Genomic DNA, 23808 nt, shown 5'->3' with positions numbered 1-23808 from the left:
GGCAACAGAATTGACCATAGTCAGCTGGGTCTGTCATACAAGTCAGTCTTGTCTGGTGTGGCTTTAAACACAGCTGTCTGAGTTTATTCATAAGCATTACATTTAATGTTTTAATGAACAGGAATCCACTGAGGTGTGAGGATTTTTACCAGGCATGCTCATGAAAGGTCCCAGTCACGGTATGAAAGTTGACATCAAGCTGAAATCACTTCTGCTTGTGACATTACCAAGGCAACGTTCGGCACGTCAAGGCCAGGGCCAACTCAAAATACTTATAACATGGGATAAAAACACTGCTAATTTATCTGAAAATAAAATCTCAAGATACAAGATACACAAGAAGCACAGAAAAGTTGTGTGAGGAAGTGAGTTGCAAGTACCCTAAGACTTAGCTATGTTAGGCCCTGTGCTGGAAAACAGGCCGATGATGAAACCTGTTGTAACGAACAGTTGTGATTTGGTGCAGATTAGAGATGTAAGTCTGGGTAGAGAGCAGAGAGAGAGACATTAACCAGAGTCAGTGCAGGAGGCAGTTAATGGCGAGCGGGTCGCTGGGAAAAGAGGCTTGGACATTGTCCGCCTTCTGCTCACAGTAGGTAACAGAATCCTTGGCAGAAAGAGAGAAGGGAGGAGTAGGTGGAGGGGGGGTGAGGAAAGAGGAGAGGATAGAGAACAGTTTCTGGGTGTTAGAAGCAGATTGGGTTTTCGAGTGGTGAAAGGGCCAATTTAGTAGCAGAAATGGATGTAGAGAAGGAGTAGTGAGAAGAGAGTGACAGTGGAGGAGGTCGATCAGTGAGCCAGTTTTATACCATAGCCTCATCTGTCCCTGCCGTCCACCATATTCATCTCTCTATCTCTATGTGTACAGATGAAGCTGTGGCGTGTGTGTGATCCAGAGCAGGAGCAGCCCGGTGGGGCGGAGCTGACCCTGTGTCCGGGTCAGGGCAGGCTGGAGCTGGTCCTCTTCCACCCAACCTCCTCTGGCTTGCTGGCTCTAGCCTCCAGCAAGTCCCCCCTGCTTTGGGACACCAGCCGCAAGGACGCACCGCTAGCAGGTAGCCACTGGCAACATAATGGGGGAGCTGTACACACACACATGCATATGTATGGGTGTGCGTACAGTGTAAATACACACACACACAAAATCTTCTTTGTCTTTTTGCATCCATGGATTGATTAATTTGTTTTACATCATGCACTGTGTCTGTAACGTTTAACACTCCAGTCTCTGTCAACCAGTCAGCTTTTCAGTTTTTGTTATGCCTTGTTTTGTTTCTATGTGTAACATTTATACTTGGAGTGGAGTGAACTGGTTGGTTTGGTTAGGCTTTTTTCCGTTGGGGACTGTCTCACTGACACTGCCTACGTTTTACAGCCCTGTGGCTCTGTCTAAGTGCTGGAGCAGCAGAGGTAAAGTTTTGGTTCGCAGTCCTGGTCCCAGTCTCCCTGGACTGGCCTCAGGATATAGTCACTATCCTCTGGCCCCCCCCCTCCCCCCCCCCCCACCACACACACACACACCTTGCCACCCCTCCCACCATGACAGCTGGCCTGGCTGCTGCTCACTGCTGACCCCACTCCCCATGAGCTGTACCCCCACACCGCCTTCCATTACTCTCATTCCTCATTCCTACTTGATCCCAGTTTTTCGTTTATGTGGTTGAGGGGCAAGACGTGAAAGAAAGTCTATGTCTGAATGAGTGTGTGTGTGGGTTCTTGTTTGTCCCTTACTGTTTGGTTCATTTCAAATCATTCTGTGTGTATCTGCCTTAACAAGTGCACTCCTCATCTCCTATCACCTGTTTGGTGTCACAGTAAAACTGCACAATCCACACAAGCTGTGCTGTGCTCATTTATGACGCTGTAAACTCTATCATACGAGTCACATTGATAACTTCTCTCATATGCCTCAACTATAAGGACATATGATCAGTTCTTTGGTGTATTTTACCCCTGCTTTGTTGTATTATTGTCTGTTTTTTCATGCTGTGTTTCCTTGTGCTCCATCATGGCTTCACCTCTCACCGGCATTTTTTATTGATCATGCAGTGACCTCTCAGACATTAGATGCCTGTGTTTTCTGTCTTGTCCATAGTTGCGCTCTCATTCTTTGCTCTGCATCTGTCTCATCTTTGGAATTGTGATTCGTCAGTTTTTTTGGCGTCATCTTTCCTCCTCTTCTGTGCTTCTTTGATGTCCCTGTCTGACATGAGTACTGCGTCTCCAGTCCTCTCCTCCTCTCACCTGTCTGTACGATGTGTGTGTGTCTGCAGTTCTGGAGCAGCACAGCGACCAGCTGCAGAGTCTGAGCTGGAAGCAGGACGGTTCCCTGCTGGCTTCCTCCTGCAAGGTGAGTGGGGACACATACACCGCATCCACATGCATTTTAATGACCAGCAGGGCTTCACCTTACGTTTTCTGAGCATCCAAAATTAAAGGTTTTCATTTTGGGGAAGAAACATCTTACCTAGTTGGACATTTTGATAAGGAATGTATCTTGATGTGTGGAAATGGTATTTTATTCCAAGAACAAGCTGTATCTGGTTGAGGTTCAATTATTGTAGTTGCGGTGTCTGACCACTAGATGTGGCCAATGGCTCACATTCAATACAGCGTGCCATACACTGGAGACCACTGGCCCTCAAATCTGTGTGGGTCATTTCATGTTTATGCGGGGATTGTTCCATCAACATGTCAACAGGGGTGACTCTCATAAACAAGGGTGGGGATCACACACTGGATAACAGGAATTAGTGAACAGTTCTGGGAAATGCGTTCTCCTCGGGGGAAAAAGGGATAAACTTGGAAACGCTGTGACGTAAAACACCTAATAACCAGTTAGTCTTAATAGGGTAATAGTGACGACAAAAGCATATTAAAGAAATGTTCAGTAGCATGAGTAGACTTGGCCGCTGACTTGCTGGTGGAGTGCCTGTGGAGTTTTTCCCAGTCAGAATGGAAACTGGACTAACTTGTTAATTAGGGCACTAACGAGGGCACATACCTGCGTGTGAAGGATGCATCCATCAGGGCTTTTGGTTTGTCTTAACCCCCCTGACCCCTGACCCCTATCCCCAGTACACCTTCCCATATTCCCCATTGCCCCCTCCCCTTCCCCTTCATCAGGAGTCTCCCTCCATCACTCCCCTGACAACTTACAGTAGTTATGGCCGAATTGGAAGGGAACAAAGAGAACTGTACAAGGGGAACTCACACCTCACCTTGGGCGAAGCCTAAGAGCAACTGATTTAATTGCCCAAGAGAGGGAGCCTGATCTGGTTTTTTAGGCATCCATGTGGCCCCATCTCCTCCCTGTCATCAGGAAATAATCACAGAGCTTGAAGGGTTTTCCATTAGGTTGTTAATATTTTGGGTAGGAGGTGGAAGGAGGGAGGCGGTATGGGTTTATGAGTAGGGGGCAGAGAAAGAATAGATTTATGAGTTGAAGTGGAATTGTTTCATGAATAGCTTTAGTTTATTAGGAGAGCTAGGGGCTTTTTCATCAGTGGAGGTTAACATAATCCATTATTGCACAGTTTCTGCACTCAACGTATGCGCCGTAATGAATGTCTGTGTGTTTGTTCCCTCATTTGCATCCTCTTAGAGAGAGAGAGAGAGAGAGAGAGAGAGAGAGAGAGAGAGAGAGACACACACACACACTAATTGGTTTGACAGTGAGGCAGAGGCCTCTGGTGTATAATTTAGGCAAAGCACAACGAGCTTACTTGTGCCTGAGACAGAACAAACTTTTACATAGAGATCTGCCATATGTGTGTATTTAGCAGGTATGATTGTCAGTTTAATACCCTTTTTTGTATTTGCACTGACAAGAAACAAATTACCCCAACCATCACAGCTCATATCCAACTCGCGACATTTACCTTGACAGGATAATTGTCCTCACCAGAGCTACCATCAGCCTCAGCGTAGCCTGAAAGAACAAGGCAACAGAAAAGAAAGAGAGGGAGAAATGTGAGCCAAGATCAGAGCCAGGGGCCTCCAAGGTTCTTGCCCTGTTGGGCTCTGGTGTCATTTAACCCAAAAGGCCCCTTCAATCTCTCCAATCCAGCTTATTAAAGCAAATAGGGCCTGCCAACATGTGGGTCCAATCCCCTGGCCCTCCCATAGGGTAAACATTGGGGCACAGGGCCGGGGTGGGGGAAGATGAAGGGGAGACCACCACCCCAAAGAGCCGGACTCATGACAGGCCTCGTTTGGACCTGGAGAGATGTATATTTATGACACACTCGCAGAGACAGAGAGGGAGAAAGGCGCCATTCAGTTTAGGGAAGGGAAATCCACAGGTAGTGAGAGCAGCGCGGGAGGAAAGACTGTGTTTATATGAGTGATGGATGGGAGAGGGAGGTGCACTGTTTACAAAATGAGGTGTCGTAGGATTTATTGGTCCTTTGGTCCACCTTGAAAGTTGAAAGTGTAGCTTTGTCACATTATGGCTAAACTCAGTACCATATTTCTCATGGTGAAAAGAACGAGATAGGATGAAGAGATCCTGCCATCTGAAACTGCCAATCACAACAGACTTTGACACTGGTAACCGTGGGAGACTGGGAAAGGGAGGCTGGCAGCGTGGTGTGTTTGATGAGTCAAGAGAGCGCCCTTGGTTGCAGATTCCCAGCGTGTGTGTATGTGTGTGTGTGTATGTGTGTGTGCATGTGAAAGTTGTGTGGCAGGGAAAACTCATTAACAGCAGCTTGAGAATGAGGCAAGTCTCTGTCACTTTGATTAAACAGCTGCTGTCTCAGCACACACATGCACACACTGTTATCTGGGCCCTCCATCTGTGCATTTATGAGTTTAGGTGGATCACTGTGTGTGTGTGTTTATATGGGTTATTGTCATAGGTTTAAGAGGGAGTGTGTTTGCTTGTTTGAGTGTGTGTGCTTGTACGGTGGGCACATCTGTATGTGGCTGGCCCCTCATCTGTCTGTTTGCACAGCCAGATACTTTCCTCCCTCACATGTTGTTGTTTGCACAACAACACTTAAGATGAGATGGCAGTGAACAGCCTGTATTGGCAAGTGTGTGTTTGTGTGTGTGTGTTTATGTGAGGGTGCGTGCGTCTGGGTAGGGAACTCGCTTTCTTGTCCGCTGGCCACAGTGGCTGGTAAATCCCAAAATGAACCTGCCACATTTACTATTTTACCAGGTAACTACATGTGTGGAATATAATTGGACCTTCAAATGGTTGGTCACCTGCCAAATTGGCTGGTAAACTTACGAGCTAACATTTTCCAGCGCCTGTGTGTGTGTGTGTGTGTGTGTGTGTGTGTGTGTGTGTGTGCCATGTCCTATTCACTCATTCATTCAAACCTTTATTTAAACTCGAAGAACCATTGAGGTTGCCCTCATTTACAATGATGTTGAGTTACAGACAAGTTAAAAGTTAAAAATAAATAGGACAAAACATAGATGAGAATAAAGAAAATCAGTTAAAACAGTTACACATTGAGGCAGGGAGGTTTGTGATCATGGTTTTAAATTGTCCATAGGTTAGTAGAGTATTGATTTTTAGCGTGTGTTGAAGATCATTCCAAGAATTTGGGGCGCTAAAATAAAAGGCTGACTTTCCAAATTTAGACAGACTATGCTGGTCCTTTGTGGGTATACTGAGGTCAGTAAGTGCAGAGAATCTCCAGAGATGGATTTAGCTAGAATTTGCCAATTTTACCGATAGGTGAGCTCTTTTTCAGAGGTCATGTGGTTGGAAAATCTATTTTGTGTGTGTTTGTGTGTGTGTGTGTGTGTCGTTCTGGCACTGCTTGCTGAGTCTTTGGCTTAGGCTTAGGTCACAGAGGCCCGAAGACATAGCCTTGGGGCACTCATATTCGTGGGTGGGCTAGTATATACACACACACACATAGTGAGATAAAGAGAGAGAAACGGCACATTAGGAAAAGCCCCTGTTTGCTATTCTAGCCAACAAACAGCAAATAAATCCCCTCATGGACGGCTGGGGAGAGCAGATCTTTGAGCTGGCGCAGGGAGAGGGGAAACCCTCGCTCAGCCTGCGAGGATAAAATGCTGCTGCATAGACAGCTGGGACGTTTGATGTGTGTATTTATGTGTGTGGGGCAGTATGTTGCATGGTGTCCCCGTGTGTGTATGTATGGGCCATTTCTTTTTTGTGTGTGTGCTTGAATACGTCATTGTCAGCCCCCTGATTCCCTTTGACATGTATATGTGTGTTAAGTGTGTGCATGGTTTGGTCTAAGCCCTCATAGTTATTACGTGCTATCAGCCCCGTATGTCAAGCTGCTGCTGTGATCACAGTCACACGATGGTATTGAGTGACGGGGCGGCAGACACGCACGTCCCGGTCACAGCCTGATCCCATTAGGTCCCATTTCCTCTCAATCACGCAGGAACCCCTCTGATTGGCTGCCGTGATTGATGCCGTATGCTGGTTGGGCGGGTTGGGGTCAAGGCGCATAAGGCCATGGAGAGGTCACTGGATTACTGTTGCGAACGATGGATCAGTCAGATTGCATTGATATACTAGGGATAATCAGGAAGCTTGTGTGTATTTATGTGATTCTCCATCTGTGAATTATCTTGAGATGGAGGTGATTATTATTAATGATTTGCAAAATATCTCTGTAGTGGAAATTATATTATACCATTCTATTTCTCTATGCATTAAGCACTGTCTTATTCCTCTGTTGCCTGCAGTACTTTTCCACTGGCTTGAGATAAAGGCCACTGTGTCAAGACGACCCTGGAAAGCCAGTGAAAACCGGTTTATTCACAGAAACTTCTTATCACAGAAACTTATGATAAGGATGGGCCAGACTTTTGCAGCTGGGCTCCACTTTAAAGGCCAGTTTAGACCAAAGATTTGCGTCGAGATGAAACCGTTTTAGAACGTTGCACGGAAAAGTTGCAGCGGTGTAAACTGGCCGTCTCAGCTCGACTCAAGCCGGCTGGTGGCGTCGCCTGCGACTCAGCTTGTCAAGTTGCCAGTGGCTGGTTTTAGAACGTAAAGTAGGTCACCTGTTTCAACAGCCAATCAGCTCGTAGCAAAGGGGGTGACACCAACTCCTCTAAACGACGGAACTGCTCCTGGAATAGACGGGAGAAATTGACAAAAGAGGGGAGATCTCCTGTCTCAAGTTCACGGCATTAAATTTGCATAAGCCCCCTGGGTATTCCGTTGAAGCACCCATGGACGGCTCCAAATTCTCGACCCTCTCGTTTTTTACGCTGTTTCATCAATGCTAGAACTGCAACTGTAGCAAGTAACTTACTATCACTATCCTCATTCATATGTTAAGACACTACAAATTATCCAGCTGCAAAAAAAGCCTGAAAAGCCGGTAGTAAGAACGGAAGTACAGAGAGTCGTTGCTATGGAAACGATACACCATCTCGTCTAGTTGCATTGGTGTAAACTGGCAGGTTTCAGAACGTTGCAGACCCGGCGCATTGCAAGTAGTTGCAAGTTTCAACTCATCTCGTCGCAAATCTTTGGTCTAAACTGGCCTTTGAGAAGACAAACTCTTGGTTTGTGCTCTTTGTTTCACACACTCGTTGGGTGAGCATTGTGCCTTGCTTGCAAGCAATAAAGATGACAGAAAGACAACTTCTCTTCTCCAAGTCTCTTTATTACAGAAAACTTCCACCACAATCTCAAAGTAAAAATTGCATTGCTGGTCACATGTAATATGTTCAGCTTTCATATATCAGTGGTATTTCTGTGGAGCAAATCACAGCTGTCTGAGGAGCCTCTTATCCTTCTCCCCTTTTCTCTGTGAGAACTTAAAATCCTGACCTCTCACATGCTCTTTGACCTCTTTGCACATCGCATTCATGCTTCTCACAAAGCCAAAATTCACTGTAAAACACAGACTTGTCACACACACGTTATTGTTACTTACCAGACTCTGTCTATGTCGTTTTGCTCTGTTTGAGACTGAAAAAGAAAACCGAGTTACCAACCAGTCACCATACAGACCAGGTTTAAAACTGAGGGCTTTTGAGTTTTCACGGGCTTGAGTTGTTATAACACTTGTCAATATGTAATGTGCCACAATTTATTGTGAATAATTTCTTGATTTCTTCAGTCCTTCTAAAGTTCCTCCTCTCTCTCTGTCTGTCCAGGACAAGATGCTGCGAGTGTTTGACCCCAGAGCCCAGCTGACACCTGTTCAGGTAAGTCTTCTAATAAAGCCTTCACCACACTCTCAAAACAGCTGACATCCACTCTCAGAAACTAAGGTATTCAAACGCAGCTATCCATCCAAGGGAAACACATTCACTCATGTAGGACACAGTTCTTGATGTGACACCTTTTAACAAATAAATCTACAACGGAGAGGTAAATTTGGGGAAAAAAGATCCCTTGTATTTCACGCCTCTGGTCCCACTGTCACTCCACAGCCATTTACTGTAAGTGTGATATTTTTTCCCCCCTCATCCAGTGATAAACATGTTGACATTAACCCAGAGATCTCACCACTGGCCACTCTCTGTGATTCATCTACTATTGATTTATGGATATGGTACACAAGTCGCTTCCCCTGCTCTCCTCTTCCCACGGGTAACCATCCCACACCAAGCTAGTACGACCGTGAACCTCGGCTCCCAAACCACTCCTCACTTCCTTATTGGAAATCTCTCACCAATGGCAGTCCAGGACCGAGCCGACAGGACTGCATCACAACCGGCGGCAATGAGGAAGTGGGCTGGAAGAGTGTGTGTGTGTTGAGGGATGAGGGGATGAAGGGTGTGTGTGTGTGAGGCTGGTCAAATATTCTCACACTTTTCAGTGCCGGACCTCCCAGAGAGTTTTCATTAGTGAGATGCTCGGCCTGTCTTAGGCCCTGGGCTCTCTCATCTGTAAACACGGGGAATCCTGCAAAAACACTACATGCCGCTGCAGATTAAATATTAGACCACAGAAATACCTGGAAGGCACATCACCTTGTATGGTTGGGAAAGGGAGGGTGACTGCATATTTGCGTGTACGTGTGTCCGTGTGCATGCGTAGACCCACGTCTGTGCGTGTGTGTGTCTGCGTCCGCGCACCTATGTGTTGCTCTGTGCGTGTGTTTGTGAAGCTTTGACACCTTTGTGAAAGGCTTAGTGTTTCAGAGGTATGTGTGTTATCTGACGTCATTAACTCGGACAGGCAGGAAGCCAGCCGTGAAAAAGGTATACGTGGATTATTTTCTTTGTGGCGCACTTAGAACTGTCTGCCTTCACAATACGGAGTGCATGTACAGTGCATTTGTGTGTGTGTGTGTGTGTGTGTGTGTGTTTGCTTAAGTAACATGAGTCGAGGTCGGCTGGCTCCACTCCAAGTGTTTGAACCTGGATGTTTACATCAGGTGTGTCAGAGTGTTGAAGTCCTTTTAACACACAGCTATTCAGCAGCTCTCCAAAGGGCCTGTTTGAATATTCTCCCGTTCTCTTGGCTCCCCTGCTCTTTGTCGCTAGGCATTAAGCACAGCTTTTCAACAGCGCTCCAAATTGCCCGACTAAACGCTTTTCCAGGTCCTCGGCCACTAGACATACTCTGCTTAACCGATTGCTCAGAGTAATTTAAATCAAATTGTACTCACGTTGCATGTAAATCATTTTGTTCAGTTAAAGGTTCTCATTAGTTTAGATTGAATCAGTATTGAGGAGAGTCTGTCTGTCTGAACCAGCATCTTCAATAAGAGCCCAGTGGTTACTGGTGGTGGGGATGTGCTGCTGTGACATTCCAGCCAAGTCCGCTGGTCTCTCTCTCTCTCTCTCTGTCTCTCTCTCTCTCTCTCTTTCTCTCTCTTTCTCACTCTCTCTCAGTACCAGAGGTTACAGAACAGCCCCAGCTTGGGCTCAAAATCTCCCTGGTCACACCGCCACGGAGAGGAGAACAGAGGAGAAGGGAGGCCTGAGTCAGCATGCTGTCCGCCCCTGCACTCCTCACATGGCTTCACCGCCTCAAACCAGAGAAGGGTTGGGACCGAGATCAAAGTTATTAGAGGGTTCCTCTTCCTTTGGTTTAGTGTTCTCCTGCTTTCTTGTTCTCTCTCCCCTCTCTCCCTATCTTTCTATCCCCAACTCATCTGGTCCATTTCTCCTTTCTACCTTAAATACACAAAAACGCACATAGCGCTCTCTTTTTCTCTATCTCGCTCTTTATCTGGCCCTTCCCTGTCCGTCTCTCTGAAATATAAGAGGGCCTGCCTTGAGAGGCGTCGGCTTCAGTTTAGAGCCCTCTGAGTCCAGAGCGGGCAAAGCCTCACCCTGACAGCTTTCAGATGTGCGTCTCCCTCTCTCTCTGGAGAACGTGAGAATCACCGCCACTCCCATTAACACCCAATCCGCTAGAGCAGGCTTTAAGGGGCGCGGGCGGTGAATCCCGAACCCACAGAGACGCGATGAGGCCAGTAATTTGGATGGATAGAGTGTGAAGCGCTAATGTATACATTGGGCCCTCGGAGCAATGTTCAACACCACGCTACATAACACATAACATTTCCGATTGTATCAGCGGTTTCACTGTAATGCCACAAAATCGTTTGTTTGTGCCTGATGTGAGGACACGTCGAAGCGTCTCCACTTTCTCCGCTTTCTCCACTCCGCATCTTGATCACTTTGTTGCTTCAGATGTGATTTGATGGCAGGGAAAGGCCAGTCTGGCCACAAAGTAAACAGCGAGGGGCAGAGAAGTGTCCATGCTATTTGAGTATGTAACCTCACTGGGAGGTCTGTTTGGCTTCTCACATGAGAGCCAATCAGTTGTCCTCATCAAGAGAAGCCGCAACTCTTCCCTGAAATGATTTCTGAGGCAGGCTATCTCACGAAAGCTGGAGACCATTAGAGTGAGGGAAGGATTCCTCTTTTTTTGAGGAGGTGAGAGTGTCTATTTCCCTCTAGTACACAAATAAAATGACTTAATTTTGCACTGTGTGTACTTGTTTTTAAACATTTTATGTGGATCTAAAACAACTGGCTAATCTGAGAAGAATGGCTTTGACATCACCCGTGCTTTTGCATGTAATATGTGCTTTCATCTGCAGAATCTCATTAAATGTTTTGAATCCATTCTAGGGCTGCACGATATATCGATTCAGCATCGTCATCGCGATGTGCGCATGCGCAATAGTCACATCGCAGGACGTGTGATGTCAAGTAAGGCAAATTAACTCAAACACGTCATGCTACAACTTTTTTGCTGCTTGATACAAAAGGAAAACTCGCACAGTTCTCATTTTCCATGACTAATCTACAAGAGAAGTCTGTCTGATATAACATCATTTACTCCGATTTAAGGGTTTGTTGTAAGAGTAGCGTATGTTACCTTTCCAGCTTTCGCGGCTCCGAACCGTAGTTGGGAAGCCTCTGGTGTTGTGCTAGCCTATTTTAGCTTAGCCGGCTCGTAGCTGGTAACAAGCTTTTTACTAAGAGTCCAGACCAAATCTGCAGTGGAGAACTGGCACTTTATTTCGGTACAGCAGTGAACATAATGCACGGCCTCTCGGTGACGGTCTAAGCTCTTTTCCCGCTAACTATGGTAACTTTACTCACTCAGTTGCATCCTGCAACTCACTCTGGCTGCGGCTAAAAACAAAAACACACTCACTTCCTACTACATCACCCGCGCAGGTTACCCACAACGCCACCTTCTTAAAGGGGCAAGGCTTGATAGAGCTATTCAAGTCATTTGGTGAAAATTCCTATATTTTTTCATATCGCAATATATATCGCAGAAAAAAAAAATATTGCAATGTCATTTTTTTCCAATATCGTGCAGCCCTAATCCATTCCTTTTCTTTGGAGCCACAACTATCTGTCTATCTCACCGTCCCGAGGGTTGCTCAGGACAAAACCACACCTCTATCAGTCATTGGTAGAGTTACAATCAGACGATGTGTGTCCACTGGTGTCTTGGTTCCACCCATGGCAGCGCAGTCCAGTGCAGAAGCCTGGGGCTGGCTCATCCCTCTGGCCAGCATTGAACTGGGTTCTCCCCTAGCCAGGTGGGGTAAATATAGGCCCTAATTACAGCCCTGCTCTTGCTGTATTTATGGGAAATAAGACTGTGCAGGGTAATTAAGGTCTTGGACAGGAGGAGCAGTATATACTGCATCTGTAATCAGTGCATGAGTGTGTATGTGTGTGCGCGAGCATACAGACGGGTGTATTTAGGTAGCTGGCACGCTTCGGGAGAGTGTGTGTATCCGCACATGTGGCATACTCCCACTCCCTCTCCCACCGCTGAAGGGCAGATAGAATTTCAGATTTGAATTTTTTATTCTGTTTTGTTTTGTTTGACTTCCTCTTCTTGTCCCAATCTGGCCATTAAAATGGCACTTCAGTCAACATTTGAGCTGATATATTTTGTATATCTTCCCCCACATATTTAAAAACGGTGAGCAATCTTTCTCAACTTTGGATTAAGAATTACAGAGAGATTTTAAGTATGAAATTATCCACTGCCTGATGTCATCTGGAGGACACTGACCCCTTGTTGTGTTAGTTAAAGCTCAATGAAACGATGTAGATAAAAAAAAAGCATCAGTCAAAGCCTCGGTGATGGATGCTGCTGGAAAAATATTGCTGTCTTATATACTTAAAAGTGTGACCAGGATTGTAAAATAATTCAATTCAAACCTAATATCCAATGAACTAAAGACCCTAACAAAAATCATTATTCAGGAATCAGGAATTCAGGAATTACCCACAAGGGAAGGATCAAATAGTATATAGGTGAAGCGTCTGTCAAATCTCCCTTTAAGTATCAAAACTTAGCTTTGTATCTAGTATTCAAGTCCGCTTTCTTTCTTACTCCCTTGGCTATTCTGGGTGCTACCCTCCCTGCCATAACGTCCCTATATTGGCCTCTTGTTTTCAGAGTCTCTTTCCCATCTCTGTGCAGTGAGGCCTCCGCCCTGCCTGCCTCACTGTGCTCTGGCTCCTCAGACGCAGCTCACAGGAGGGACAGGCACAAGTACTGATCTGATCTCGACTGGACGAGGTGTCTTGTGGGTGTGGTGCACGTGCCTTAGCGGGCATTTGTGTCTCCTGTCCTGTCTTATTGTACATGTCTTTATGTATACACAGAGGCTTTGTGTGTGTGTGTGTGGTTCTGTGTGTATGTGTGTACTGTGTGTGCTTCAAATTACAGTGCTGAAAATACCCCTCATAGTTTTGGGCCAGCGCTGGCCGTAGAGCTGTCGATCTGTGGTCGCTGGAAGAGGAGGGAGACAGGAAAAGGGAATAGTTTTCTGGACTTGGGGGCCAGATTCCTCCTTTTCAGCTCAGGCTTCTGCTGCTTTGGGTGAAATTAGAGAGGACCACGGGCTGGAATGGGTTTGGACCTGAGGAGGGAACGCTGGGCAGGGCCAAGGAAAAGCACAGCGGTTTCACTGCTATAGGTGGCTGTGAGCAGCCACTCATACCATCTTTTATATCCCGCCGTAAAATAGACAGACAGAACTCCCTGGTAGGTGTGTGTGTGTGTGTCTGTGTGTGTCTATGCTCGGATTTCTCATAACAGGCAGAATAAACTGCATTCATGCATCTGTGTGCCTTTGTATTCTTATGTTTGGGAGTGTGTGTGTGTGTGTGTGGGCGCGCCGCACCGCACGTGTGTGCGCGTGTGTGTGCCCATGATCAGATTTCTCATTACAGGCAGAATAAACTACCAGCGGGCACGGTGAGCTTAGTATGTGTGTGTGGACTCTGGCAGGCAGTACAATGAAGCTCTGTGACTGCTGCAGAGGAGTTTAGTTTGTATCGTAATATGTAGACCCAGAGGGAAAGCCATGGAGGAGGAGGAGGAGAGAGGTTGAGAGACACATGAGGTGAAATGGAAGGACTTAATTTGGACTTTTATGTGTCTTAATATACTGCTGCTTTGATGCCTTTATCTTCACTCATTCTCTTTGTGTATCTGAACCATGCACAAAAAAAGAGGAATAAGTGGTTAATCGCCTGTAGTGTATTGTCTTCCACCTGGTAAGTGTCGCTGTCCCATGGTTTTGATGTCAAAGGGGCCGGCGCTCTTGTCCCTGCGGACTCAAACAGCTGACCTCACCGACAGGCATGAAGGAAAGACAGGCTGATCACACCAGATCTCCTGAGCCACACAGTGACTCAGATGAGACTGCGCAGTCACTTAGCTTTACACCCGTCTGTGTCACTTAGTTTTCCACATACAAACATGATCTGCAGCTGGCGCTGAGCTTTGACTTCCCGCTGGGGGGGATGCAGGCTAAAAGACGAATTTCTAGTACCACAAAAAAATGTTTATCAGACGATCAGATGTAGATGTAGAGATTCTATCCGCAGCCTCAAAAATGCTCACTATCCTGTTTTCCCAACAAATCATTTCTTCTCACAGACTCTGTCAGCGCTTGCCAGAGAATGAGATTTTGATACTTCCTCCAGAATAAAACATGTTTAGAGTTCGGAGAATGTCTAATACTAACACCACAGGGATATGGAGTCAACATTGTAAAATGTGAAATATAACGTCCATAAAGCACCGCAGCTCATTCCAAGAATATGTCAAAGCCTTACACAGAGGCTAAGCTCCAAATTCCAGCTATATAAGCTACATAATTTAGCCTAAAACCAAGGAATCAACCAAGCACACGCTTCTGCATTTTAAAAACTATTTCTTGATATACCCAATCATGCTGTTTGCTGGAACAAGCCGATTAGTGTTAACACTTTAGTGGGCAGTCTATTATAGCAACCTCGTCTACTGTTTCTTGGATGTTTAGTGTTGTCTGAAAACACGCAGGTTTTTAGTGCTGAATCTGGGGCCAACATCTATTTCTCTCTCCTAATGTAAACATGTCATTGCAGAAATATTCCTGTGTATACTCTGCAGCAGTGCGCTCCTCCTCACGAGCATTTTCACCTCCCTAGTAAAAGGGTGAGTGCATAAATGGCACTGTTTAACACAGTGGTACAAGATAACGTAGATAGGTGCCAATAAACAGTTAATATGATGCTGTCAGGGGGATTGATGATTGGGAGAAATTTAGGTTTTTTGTTGTTTTTACCCCACATAGCGAGATCACGATACACTCAGCTGAGTTATATTGAGCAGGAAAGACTCCTGGCAAATAATGTCTTTAGTTCTGTTAAAGGGTCAAGCTGCCAAATAGCAGGTTGATCTCCATGTAACCAACGTAATCCCTGCGACCTTTGACCCCCCCACTCCCCCCAGGGCTGATGTCTTACCTTTATGTAGCCTCTCATCAAGCAGGACTTGCACTGACACTTCAACCCGCGTCATGCTGGATCAAAAAGGCATTAATTCATATGATAACCTACCTCAGATGAGATCACTGTTGCAGGTGTATTGCTGCTTTAAAATACGTGCAGACATAATTCTACTTGGCCCCGTCCACCTCACCTGTCTCTGTAGGTTACGTCTTGTACCCCCACCCTTCTCTCTCTGCCTCTCCATGCCCTCTCTCACCCCGCTGTCTTTACTCCTGTGGTATGTCTCTCTCTGTATGCTCTCCCCTTCACCCCCATGCCTAGTGCCCTACGCCTGTGTCTTTCTCCATTGGACCCTGCTGGGTTCAGGGCCTGCTAATAGCCAGTGGTTAATTCGGCCCAGATGTTGACCCCCCCTCTCCCATCCCCCCTCTCTCTCTCTCTCTCCCTCTCTCTTTCTTCTCTTCTCTCCTTCTCTCGCTCCATCCTCTCAGCTCCCTGTGTTACTGGCAGCCCCGTGCCAGTGTTAGTTATGGTTTGAGGGAATCTGGCTAGGCCAAAAAGGAATCTTTCCTAATGAGGGGACAGGATTTTTTGGTGTCCCGGATAGCCCCTCAATGCAGTGGCATATCATCTGGTTATTCCATTTACTGCACTGGAGTCAGTTTCAATTAAGATTCATTCATGGATGCCTAGTTTTTTTTATGGCTTTGCTGCTCAGCGTGTGCTTATTTTCTAAGTAAACTAGGAGACAATCTTACTTTGGGTTTGGTTCGGTGTCATATTTGAATGAAGTTTTGTGTGTTTGTCTAGTAAACAGAAGGATGAGTTAATGAATGTAGGTTGTTCTGGTTACTGGAGAGACTTGCTGGAGAGGGAGGTGAGAGGGTCAAGGAGTACAGGGCTGAAGGAGACGGGAATTTTGGGGATGGGATTCAGGGGGTGAAGGGGTTTGAGCTGCTTTAGCTAATGAACAGGGTTTTCTCTGTGTGTGTGTGTGTGTGTGTGTGTGTGTGAGAGAGAGAGTGTGTGTTCTGGGGGGGGGGTAGGGTGGGGTGCTGAAGTGTTCTTTTGGAGAGAGAGGGTAAGGGTGTGTGCCAGCTGGCAGCGACGGAGCGCTTTGCTCACATGTGTGTGTTGTTTGTGAGCGGAGGCCTCATTAGCGCGCTGGCTGCCCTGGGACTCTTAGTTTCCAACTAATTAAGGCCCTACGCACACATGTGGGTGACACCTGGAGCCAAAATGGCCGACGGTTAGTGCATTCTCCCGCTGCATCCTGGGAGTGAGGATTCGCCATCATTGGAATTGGTGCAATCCTACAGCTGTCAAGTCATTTGTTATCAGAATCTTCCTGCAATTTATCAAGAGTTGAGGGATGAGGGGGGGGAAATATTGAGAGATTGAGCTAAGAAATAATGATTGCCACTTGTTTAATGAGGTCAGTTCACATGTGAATCACTTGTTTACGGTTTGGGAAGTTCCTGTCATCATTTTTGAGAGAGAGAGAAAGCTTCCTTTGGCTGATTTGGTGTAAGAGATGAATTACATCAACGACATCAGCGCTTCCCAAATCATCACAATTTCAGCATCTCACGACTCATCTGTGATTTAACCTCAGTTTGCACTCTTTATCTGTATTACAGTATTTTCAGTAAATGCAATATGGCTTTAATTATCCTCTGCACTACTTTGCTGTATATCATTCATTTCATATAAAACAGCAAATTGTTTCACTGTCTTAGCTTCGCCCTTGGCTAAAGTCTGCTGGTCCTGGAGGTATTACAAGAGCAGGCAGGGCCCGTTTTCCTCCCATCAGTCTTTCCACAGCCGGACCAGAGGGGTGAGGTGTGACTGGGCCTGCTGTTGATCTTCTCTCCCCTGTGTTGTGTTGCTAATGAGCCATTACTGGGAAAGTTTATTTGTTAAGTGTGTGGTTTTGGGGCATGCAAGTAGCCAATGGCAGCAGGCACTGTTTGTATGTGAAATGATGTTTGTGCTAAGTGTATGGATTCTGTGGGTTTGTGTGTGTCGACTCTCTTAAGGTCATCAGGCTGAGTTAAATACACAGACTTTGTTTGTGCATACAGTGAGTGAGTGACACACACACACACACACACACACACACACACACACGCACACATGCACACGGACATTTTCTTTCCACAGAATGTGACTTTCCTTAGAATCGGACTTTGATATCAATCATGGTCATGGTAAACAGATCTTGACGGCAAGTGGAATACCAAGCCGCTCAGGGAGTTGACCTGTCAGAAGAGATCTACATAAAGGCCCCAGAGTGGAGCTCAGAGGTAGGCCACAGGACGGAGCTGGGAGCAAGGCCCCAGGACGCAGCTGAGACCAACCTCGGAGAGCCCTAAGGGAAATAAAGTGCAGTGTGAGCTACGTCCGTGGCTGGGCTAGCCGACCTAACATTGACCAAACACTGGTGCTATTTCAATTACCTTGGCCAGCCAGTGTACCTAGTGTACCTCAGCCTCTGTTTTCTCCAGATGCTAGGCTAATCATACTGGTGGTTAACTAGCAGGTCAGACAGTGGCGCTGCACATGTGAGGTGAGACTTCTCAGACAAGCTTGTGAAACTCATATGGCCCCCTAATTCACACAGTGGTGGTCCTTTGTTATTGGACTTCTAGTCTAGTGTGCATGTGTGTGTGTATGTGTGTGTGTGTGTCTGTGTGTGTGTTTGTACCTCTTTTCTTGGGAGAACCAGTTTGAGTTTTAGACTATCGCAGTGACGACATTTTTGTGAAGTGAGGTCATTTTGGCCGGCCCTCACTTCTTAAAGGGGCTATTTTTGGGTGAGGACTTGCGATTAGGTTTAGTTTAGGGTAAGAATTAAGGTTAGGCATGTATGGAAGGTGCTCACAAGAAGTACAGAGATACGTGTGTGTTTGTGAAGTGGTGAGTTGTCTAGACACCATACATTCTTCTGTTATTGTACTCTTTATTCTTCTCTTTTCTGCTGTGGTCTGGTTGGGCAGTGGTGTCACCACGTGTGCGGGTAATTTTATCCAGGGATGCTTGTTTTAGCACCACTCAACACGTACGGTGGTGAGCGCCGCAGAACACAAAGATCCGAAGGTCCGGTTTTGACGGCCCCATGAAAATAACCGCCAATGTAGTGTCTGTCAGGGGTTATTTTAGAGGAATGCACTGTAGCCCAGTGCAGCTGCCATCTACCACAGGATATTAAGAATAGGGCACAGGTGTGCATACCTGCATTGGTGGTGAATGTTTTGCTTATTTGGGGCCAGACAATGAGAAGTATTCTTTCACATAATGAGCTCCTATCCTGGGAAGCATTTGAGCATAGGGGGCCCTCAAATCTGGCTCACACATGTCTTGCAAATGCTAGCCCCTCTCTCCAACAAAGGCCAAATTAGCTCATCTCTTACTAATTGAGCTTCTTAAGACAAGAGGTCCTGCAACAATTTGTGGTTTCACGCAAGAGCTAAACAGAGGTTCTCCCTGAGTGGCGTTGTTGAGTGTTGGGGTAAAGTTAGCTTTGGAGGGTCTGTCATGGTTGGCAATGTTCTGCAGAGCAGTGTGAGCAGAGGCGGGAGATTGAGCTGTTTGTTAGCACAGTGTAGATGAGGTGATTAATCAAGCTGTCAGTCAGCCGCCCCGTGCTCTGGTGCTGAACGTCTGCCATGGGTCAACACTGGGGCTGTGGGCATTGAAATGATACCCAGTGTTAAAAGGATAAAAGCCTCAGCGTGTTTAATTACGCACTAAAGTTATTATCTCATTGCACATGTATGCCCATTTAGGTTAACACCTGCTGTAATTATACGCACATTAACTTTGTTTGCCTACCATTTGCTACAAAATTTTGCTTTGACAATATGAACTCTTGAACTCCTCAACTCCTCCAAGCTGATGCAGGAGCGCTCCAATATCATATTTTGATTACAGCAAACAAATTGTGGATTAAACAGGATTGTAAAACAAAAGAATAACCCCCTGTATTTACACAAGGAGAAGGATTCAATGCTTATACAAATATGACATACACATGACATGCCTTGCACACATGTGCCTCCCGAGTGAAACCCACTGTGCAGAATCCAGGCCTCTATACAATGTGCGGGGGTACTTTGAAGATGTGAAGCCTCTGTGATGTGGTTTCGGAGAGGGACTAAAGCCAGCTAACCGTATCCGTCACAACTATGAAAGAGCTGTAAATGACAACAGGCATTCTAGGGCTGGGTCAGGCTGCAGGGACTGAGGGGTTTCATGGAGTCTCCAGCAGTGTGGCCATGATTAGCTGTGTGTTGCATGCTCCTGCTTTGTCTACCATACCCTCTCTTCACAGGAACCCCCCCCCCAAAGAATCATCTCTTTGTTTTTACGGCGCAGGTCTGGTGTGCAGATTCTCATCTCACCAGGTTTCAGAGTTCTTGCTGTTGTCAGCAGCATCATTCCTTCCTCTGTCATTATCGTCCTATCCTGCCCCATGGATCTCTCATTGGATTCAAAGGACCAAGCCACCAAGTGCATCTCTAGAATATTCATAGCTTGAACGTCAACCACAATAACCATCAAAAACCTTGGAGATCACCAAACGACTACACACTTGAAATCTCATCTGGCTCTCTAGTGCTTCTTTTGGACTAAAAACCCAGGATTCATGCAATTCAATGGTCCTGTTAATCATGTTAGTTCCTGGAAACGACTAGTTCTGTCCGGTATTCCGATCCAGACCAACCTCTGTGACCTCGGGTAGTTTTCCGAGAGGGAGGCTCCTGCCAGTAGGCACACTACAGTTGGTGCCAGTCCCCCCACAGTGTGGTGTGACTTGGTCCAATCTGTTGTCCCCAGGCCCCAGAGAGGGGTGACCACAGCCCAGGCTGGTTGAGTTGGCTGGCTGGATCCCCGTCTGTGGCCACACGGCCCAATTAGCACCGCGGCTCAATAATCACAGCCCTTCTACCACTTCAGTGTTTCATTTCACTTAGCACGGCAGTTAAACTGATTTGTAGGCCTGGACCAAATATCACAATGCGACTGTGCCTTGTTGCACCCAAAACCTTTTTTTTTTTTTTTTTTTTTAAATTAGGGAGGCCCAAGAGTGGAGTTTGGGAAACAGCTTATGAAGTGCTGAAGATCCCCAAATGTGAGATTCATAACGTGTCTGGTATGATGCATCCTGTTAGATAACAGCATAGCCAATGGAATTGAGGGATAATATAGTTCCCATAATTCCCCTCTGACACCACTGGAGGTGAACTGCCACTGGTTCCGGAGTATGAAAATGTATCTCTCGTCTCCCTTCAAGCATATTTTTTTAGGCAGATGACCTGTTCCTCCCCGCAGTCATCCAAAATAAGCAGAATGAAAAACAAGTGCTCCTTGGCTCGATCTTTTGTGAGTGATTGTGAGTGAGTAGAAAGCAACCTGCACCGGCTGTCCGGCTGGCTAATGGTTTTTACACCCTTCCAGTCTCCTCAACAAATACACATGCTGGATAAGATTACTCCTTCACCACCAAAGAACGGCTGTGACCGGACATACGGCACTCGCAATGCGTGATATGTGCTTTTTGGCCGCACACGTGTGTACTCACCTCCGTGGATCATTGTCACCTGACACTTGTCCCGGAAACATCCGCTTTTAAAAGATTCCTTTACCATAGACAAACCGTGGCCTTTTGAGATGTGCCTGGTGAACTGTGGCTGCACGGGGAACACACAGAATAGAGCTGCGACTGTGTCTTAATCTGCCATGTAGGCAACAAGGGAGATGTCTGAAGAGGGTTTATATCTTTACAGTCCTATCCCACCATTACAGCTAAGTGTAGATGGGGATGGATGGGAATGTGAATGTGATGGATGGGGGAGCAGGGAAGGGGGCAATGATGCATGATGAAAATTGTACATAAAACGTTGACAATACACCCCACTTAACTTAAATGGAAAAGAATAAAGTATGAAAATGTGTGAGTTTAAACGGTAAAGAGAGAACGGAGCCTCCAGCAAACAAATGAGTGCAGCAGCAGTGGAGGTATGGTAGTGCAGTGCCAGCTACTGAAAGCCTACACCGGTGAGAAAGCAGGGCCTCCTGACTCGTGCAGCTCAGCACGGACGCTACCGGAGCGCCTGTATATGCAACTTCCATTTTCCCTGCCTGTATTTTTAGCCACTCGTGGACAAACCGCACGGCCTATACTCAACACAGCCCACGAATCAGCTCTCTAACCTCTAACTCTAGCCCTTCTTATCTCTCTTTCGCCGCATCTTTCCCTCTATCTAGCTCCGCCTTCTCCGTTCTCTCCCTCTTTACCTCTCTAGTCTACTATCTAAAAGAGAATCGATCTTCTTCTTCTTAACCCCCCCCCCCCTTCTCTCCCTCTACGTCTTTTTCCCCTCTTGCTTTATTTTTCCACTGGGTCAAATGATTCTGAGGGCCAGTATTTTTCCTGCCCTCCGAAAACACGCGGTGACGTCTTTGCGGCGGGCGGTCGAGTGGCGATCAATCTCTCGCAAAGTCCCATGGTGCGCCGAAACTGAGCCAGCTGTCAGTCATGCAGTGCAGAAACCTGTAATTGGTGATACAGAGGACTTCCCCACTAATTCCATAACACTCTTATAGTGTCATAGATGTGTGTAAATATGGACTGTGGCTGAAGCAAAATTCTGCCTAGTTAAGGGAGAAATGTAGCTTCCACTGGCCATTTAACCTGTTAAGGTTTGATTTCAAATATGTATTTTTTTTCTGAAGCATAAAGTGAAACTGTAATAACACTCATGACAGTGTTGCACCTGCTATGTTATAAGGAAAACATTTGTCGTATGACATATAGTGTTTGATGAGTGGGTGTGTGTGGGCAGAAATTGAGGAAATCCCCCTGATCTCCCCATAAGATTTAGGTTTCTTGTGTGTAAAACCAAGGACACAGTATTCTCCTCTTCTCCACTATCTACTACATTTGTCCATTCTCTATCCATCCCCGTGTCTTATCTCTATCGCTCCGTGCTTATTCCTATAAAGGCTAAGAAGAGACTGTAGGGAAAGAAGAGAAAAGGAACTGAAACAACTGGTGTAGGGGAAAAGACTTCTGGATAGCCCATTCACGCTGGATACTATATTTAACCAGGGATCAGTCCAGCCAGTATCACTATTCCCTCTCCCTGGGCCTCGGGTCTTGCCTGGGGTCTGGAGAGTAGACCTGGCCCACAGCCTCGCTCATTGTCCCTCTGGCTCACATCACAGCTAGCTTTTACTACGCAGTGCTTTTCATTTGCTGACGCTAAGGAAATCAGACGGGGGAAAGAATGGCTGTAGACAAGTATGAAAAAAGGGGATGATGGCAGTAACAGACTATGAGGTGAATCAGCAGAAGTCTGACTTAGATGTGAAATTTGTATTTGCACATTGCCTATTAGAAGTTAGTATTTTATTATTACAAATAGAGATTTGTGCTAATATTGCATGTATAAGCTGTCAGTGGTGTGTGTGGGTGAGTCAGGGTGGGATGACCCCCTCATGTCAGGAGGGTCACTTCACTGATCCTTGCTGTTGCAGCTGCACCTAAGGATTTACTCGGTGTTGTCATTCCCGTAGATTACACTCCCTGCCCAGCTTTTGACCTCGCACATTCATTTTAATCTTCACGAAGGCAGAGAGAGCGAGGGAAGGAGAAGTATGGAAAAATAGAGAAAGGTTTGTGGCTTCTGGAGTTTTTGGAGAAATGAGTGAAATGTAAGATGGTTCCAATTAACAGTGAAAAAGAGCGGTGGTAGGCGGCAGAGGAAATGAAAGAATAAAATGGCTGGTTTGATTTCCATCTTCTACCCCCATTCCTCCTCTTTTCCCCCTGCTCTTCCCCTTCTGTCCTATTTCTAGAAGCCGGCCTGCTTCTGTAAAGTCAGAGTTACATTCGAGGTAGTCAATCCTGACTCAGAATCACTGCTTAAATGGGCCATGAAAACAGAGCAGGATGAAGAAAACCTAGTAATTGCTGAAAAGCCTAATTAGCCGTAGATGAAAAGACAGGGAGGGAGTGTGTTTCGGGGGGTGATGAAAAGAACAAGGCAACAGTTATTGATTAGAGGAGGGGAAACTAAAGGAAAAGAAGGATGGGCCCATTAACAGAGTGGAAAGAGAGCGAGGGGGGGATAAATGAGGAGCAGGTTGAAGGGATGAGTGGCTGCAGCTGGGGTATATATGGTGTCACGTTGTCTGTTACACTCTACGCAGCACAGCAGGGACAGGGATTGGGGAAAATCCCACAATCACGCTCTTCTGTTACCTCAGACCTGAGTTAAGGCAATGCAGGAAGACAAAAATACTGTAAAAAATGTCCATCTTAACAATTTAGTAAGTCCTACAGTCATATTTTTTGTCAAAACGAGTTATAAACTGCCAATAGGCTGAGATAATTTCACTTGTTTCTCTTGCAAGTTTGACTTGTTTTAACACTTTTCTAGAATCAAGTATCAGCGTCTTAAAGTAAAGCAGATCATTCCGCTAGTATCAAGATCATTATTCAAGACAATTATTAAAACCAGTCAAACTGCATTGGACACAAGTGAAACTATCTAACCCCACTGGCAGATTTTTCCACTCGTTTTAAGAAAAAATATGGTTGTAAGACTCAAT

At 46.1% G+C, this 23808-nt stretch overlaps 1 protein-coding gene across 1 annotated transcript in view; it reads left to right on the top strand.

Annotated features, from left to right (window-relative positions):
- Positions 1 to 23808, top strand: part of coro7 (coronin 7) — a 115396-nt gene that overhangs the window by 4182 nt on the left and 87406 nt on the right. Inside the window, exons 5-7 of the mRNA XM_071908427.2 lie at positions 869 to 1055; positions 2274 to 2350; positions 8119 to 8169. Coding sequence (XP_071764528.2) covers positions 869 to 1055; positions 2274 to 2350; positions 8119 to 8169 — 315 coding nt within the window. The remainder of the gene's footprint in view (positions 1 to 868; positions 1056 to 2273; positions 2351 to 8118; positions 8170 to 23808) is intronic.

This window comes from Centroberyx gerrardi, chromosome 7 (genome assembly GCF_048128805.1).
Source record: "Centroberyx gerrardi isolate f3 chromosome 7, fCenGer3.hap1.cur.20231027, whole genome shotgun sequence".
Taxonomy (NCBI): Eukaryota; Metazoa; Chordata; class Actinopteri; order Beryciformes; family Berycidae; genus Centroberyx; species Centroberyx gerrardi.
Note: the sequence above shows the minus strand (reverse complement) of the source record. Positions and strands in the feature narration are given on the sequence as shown.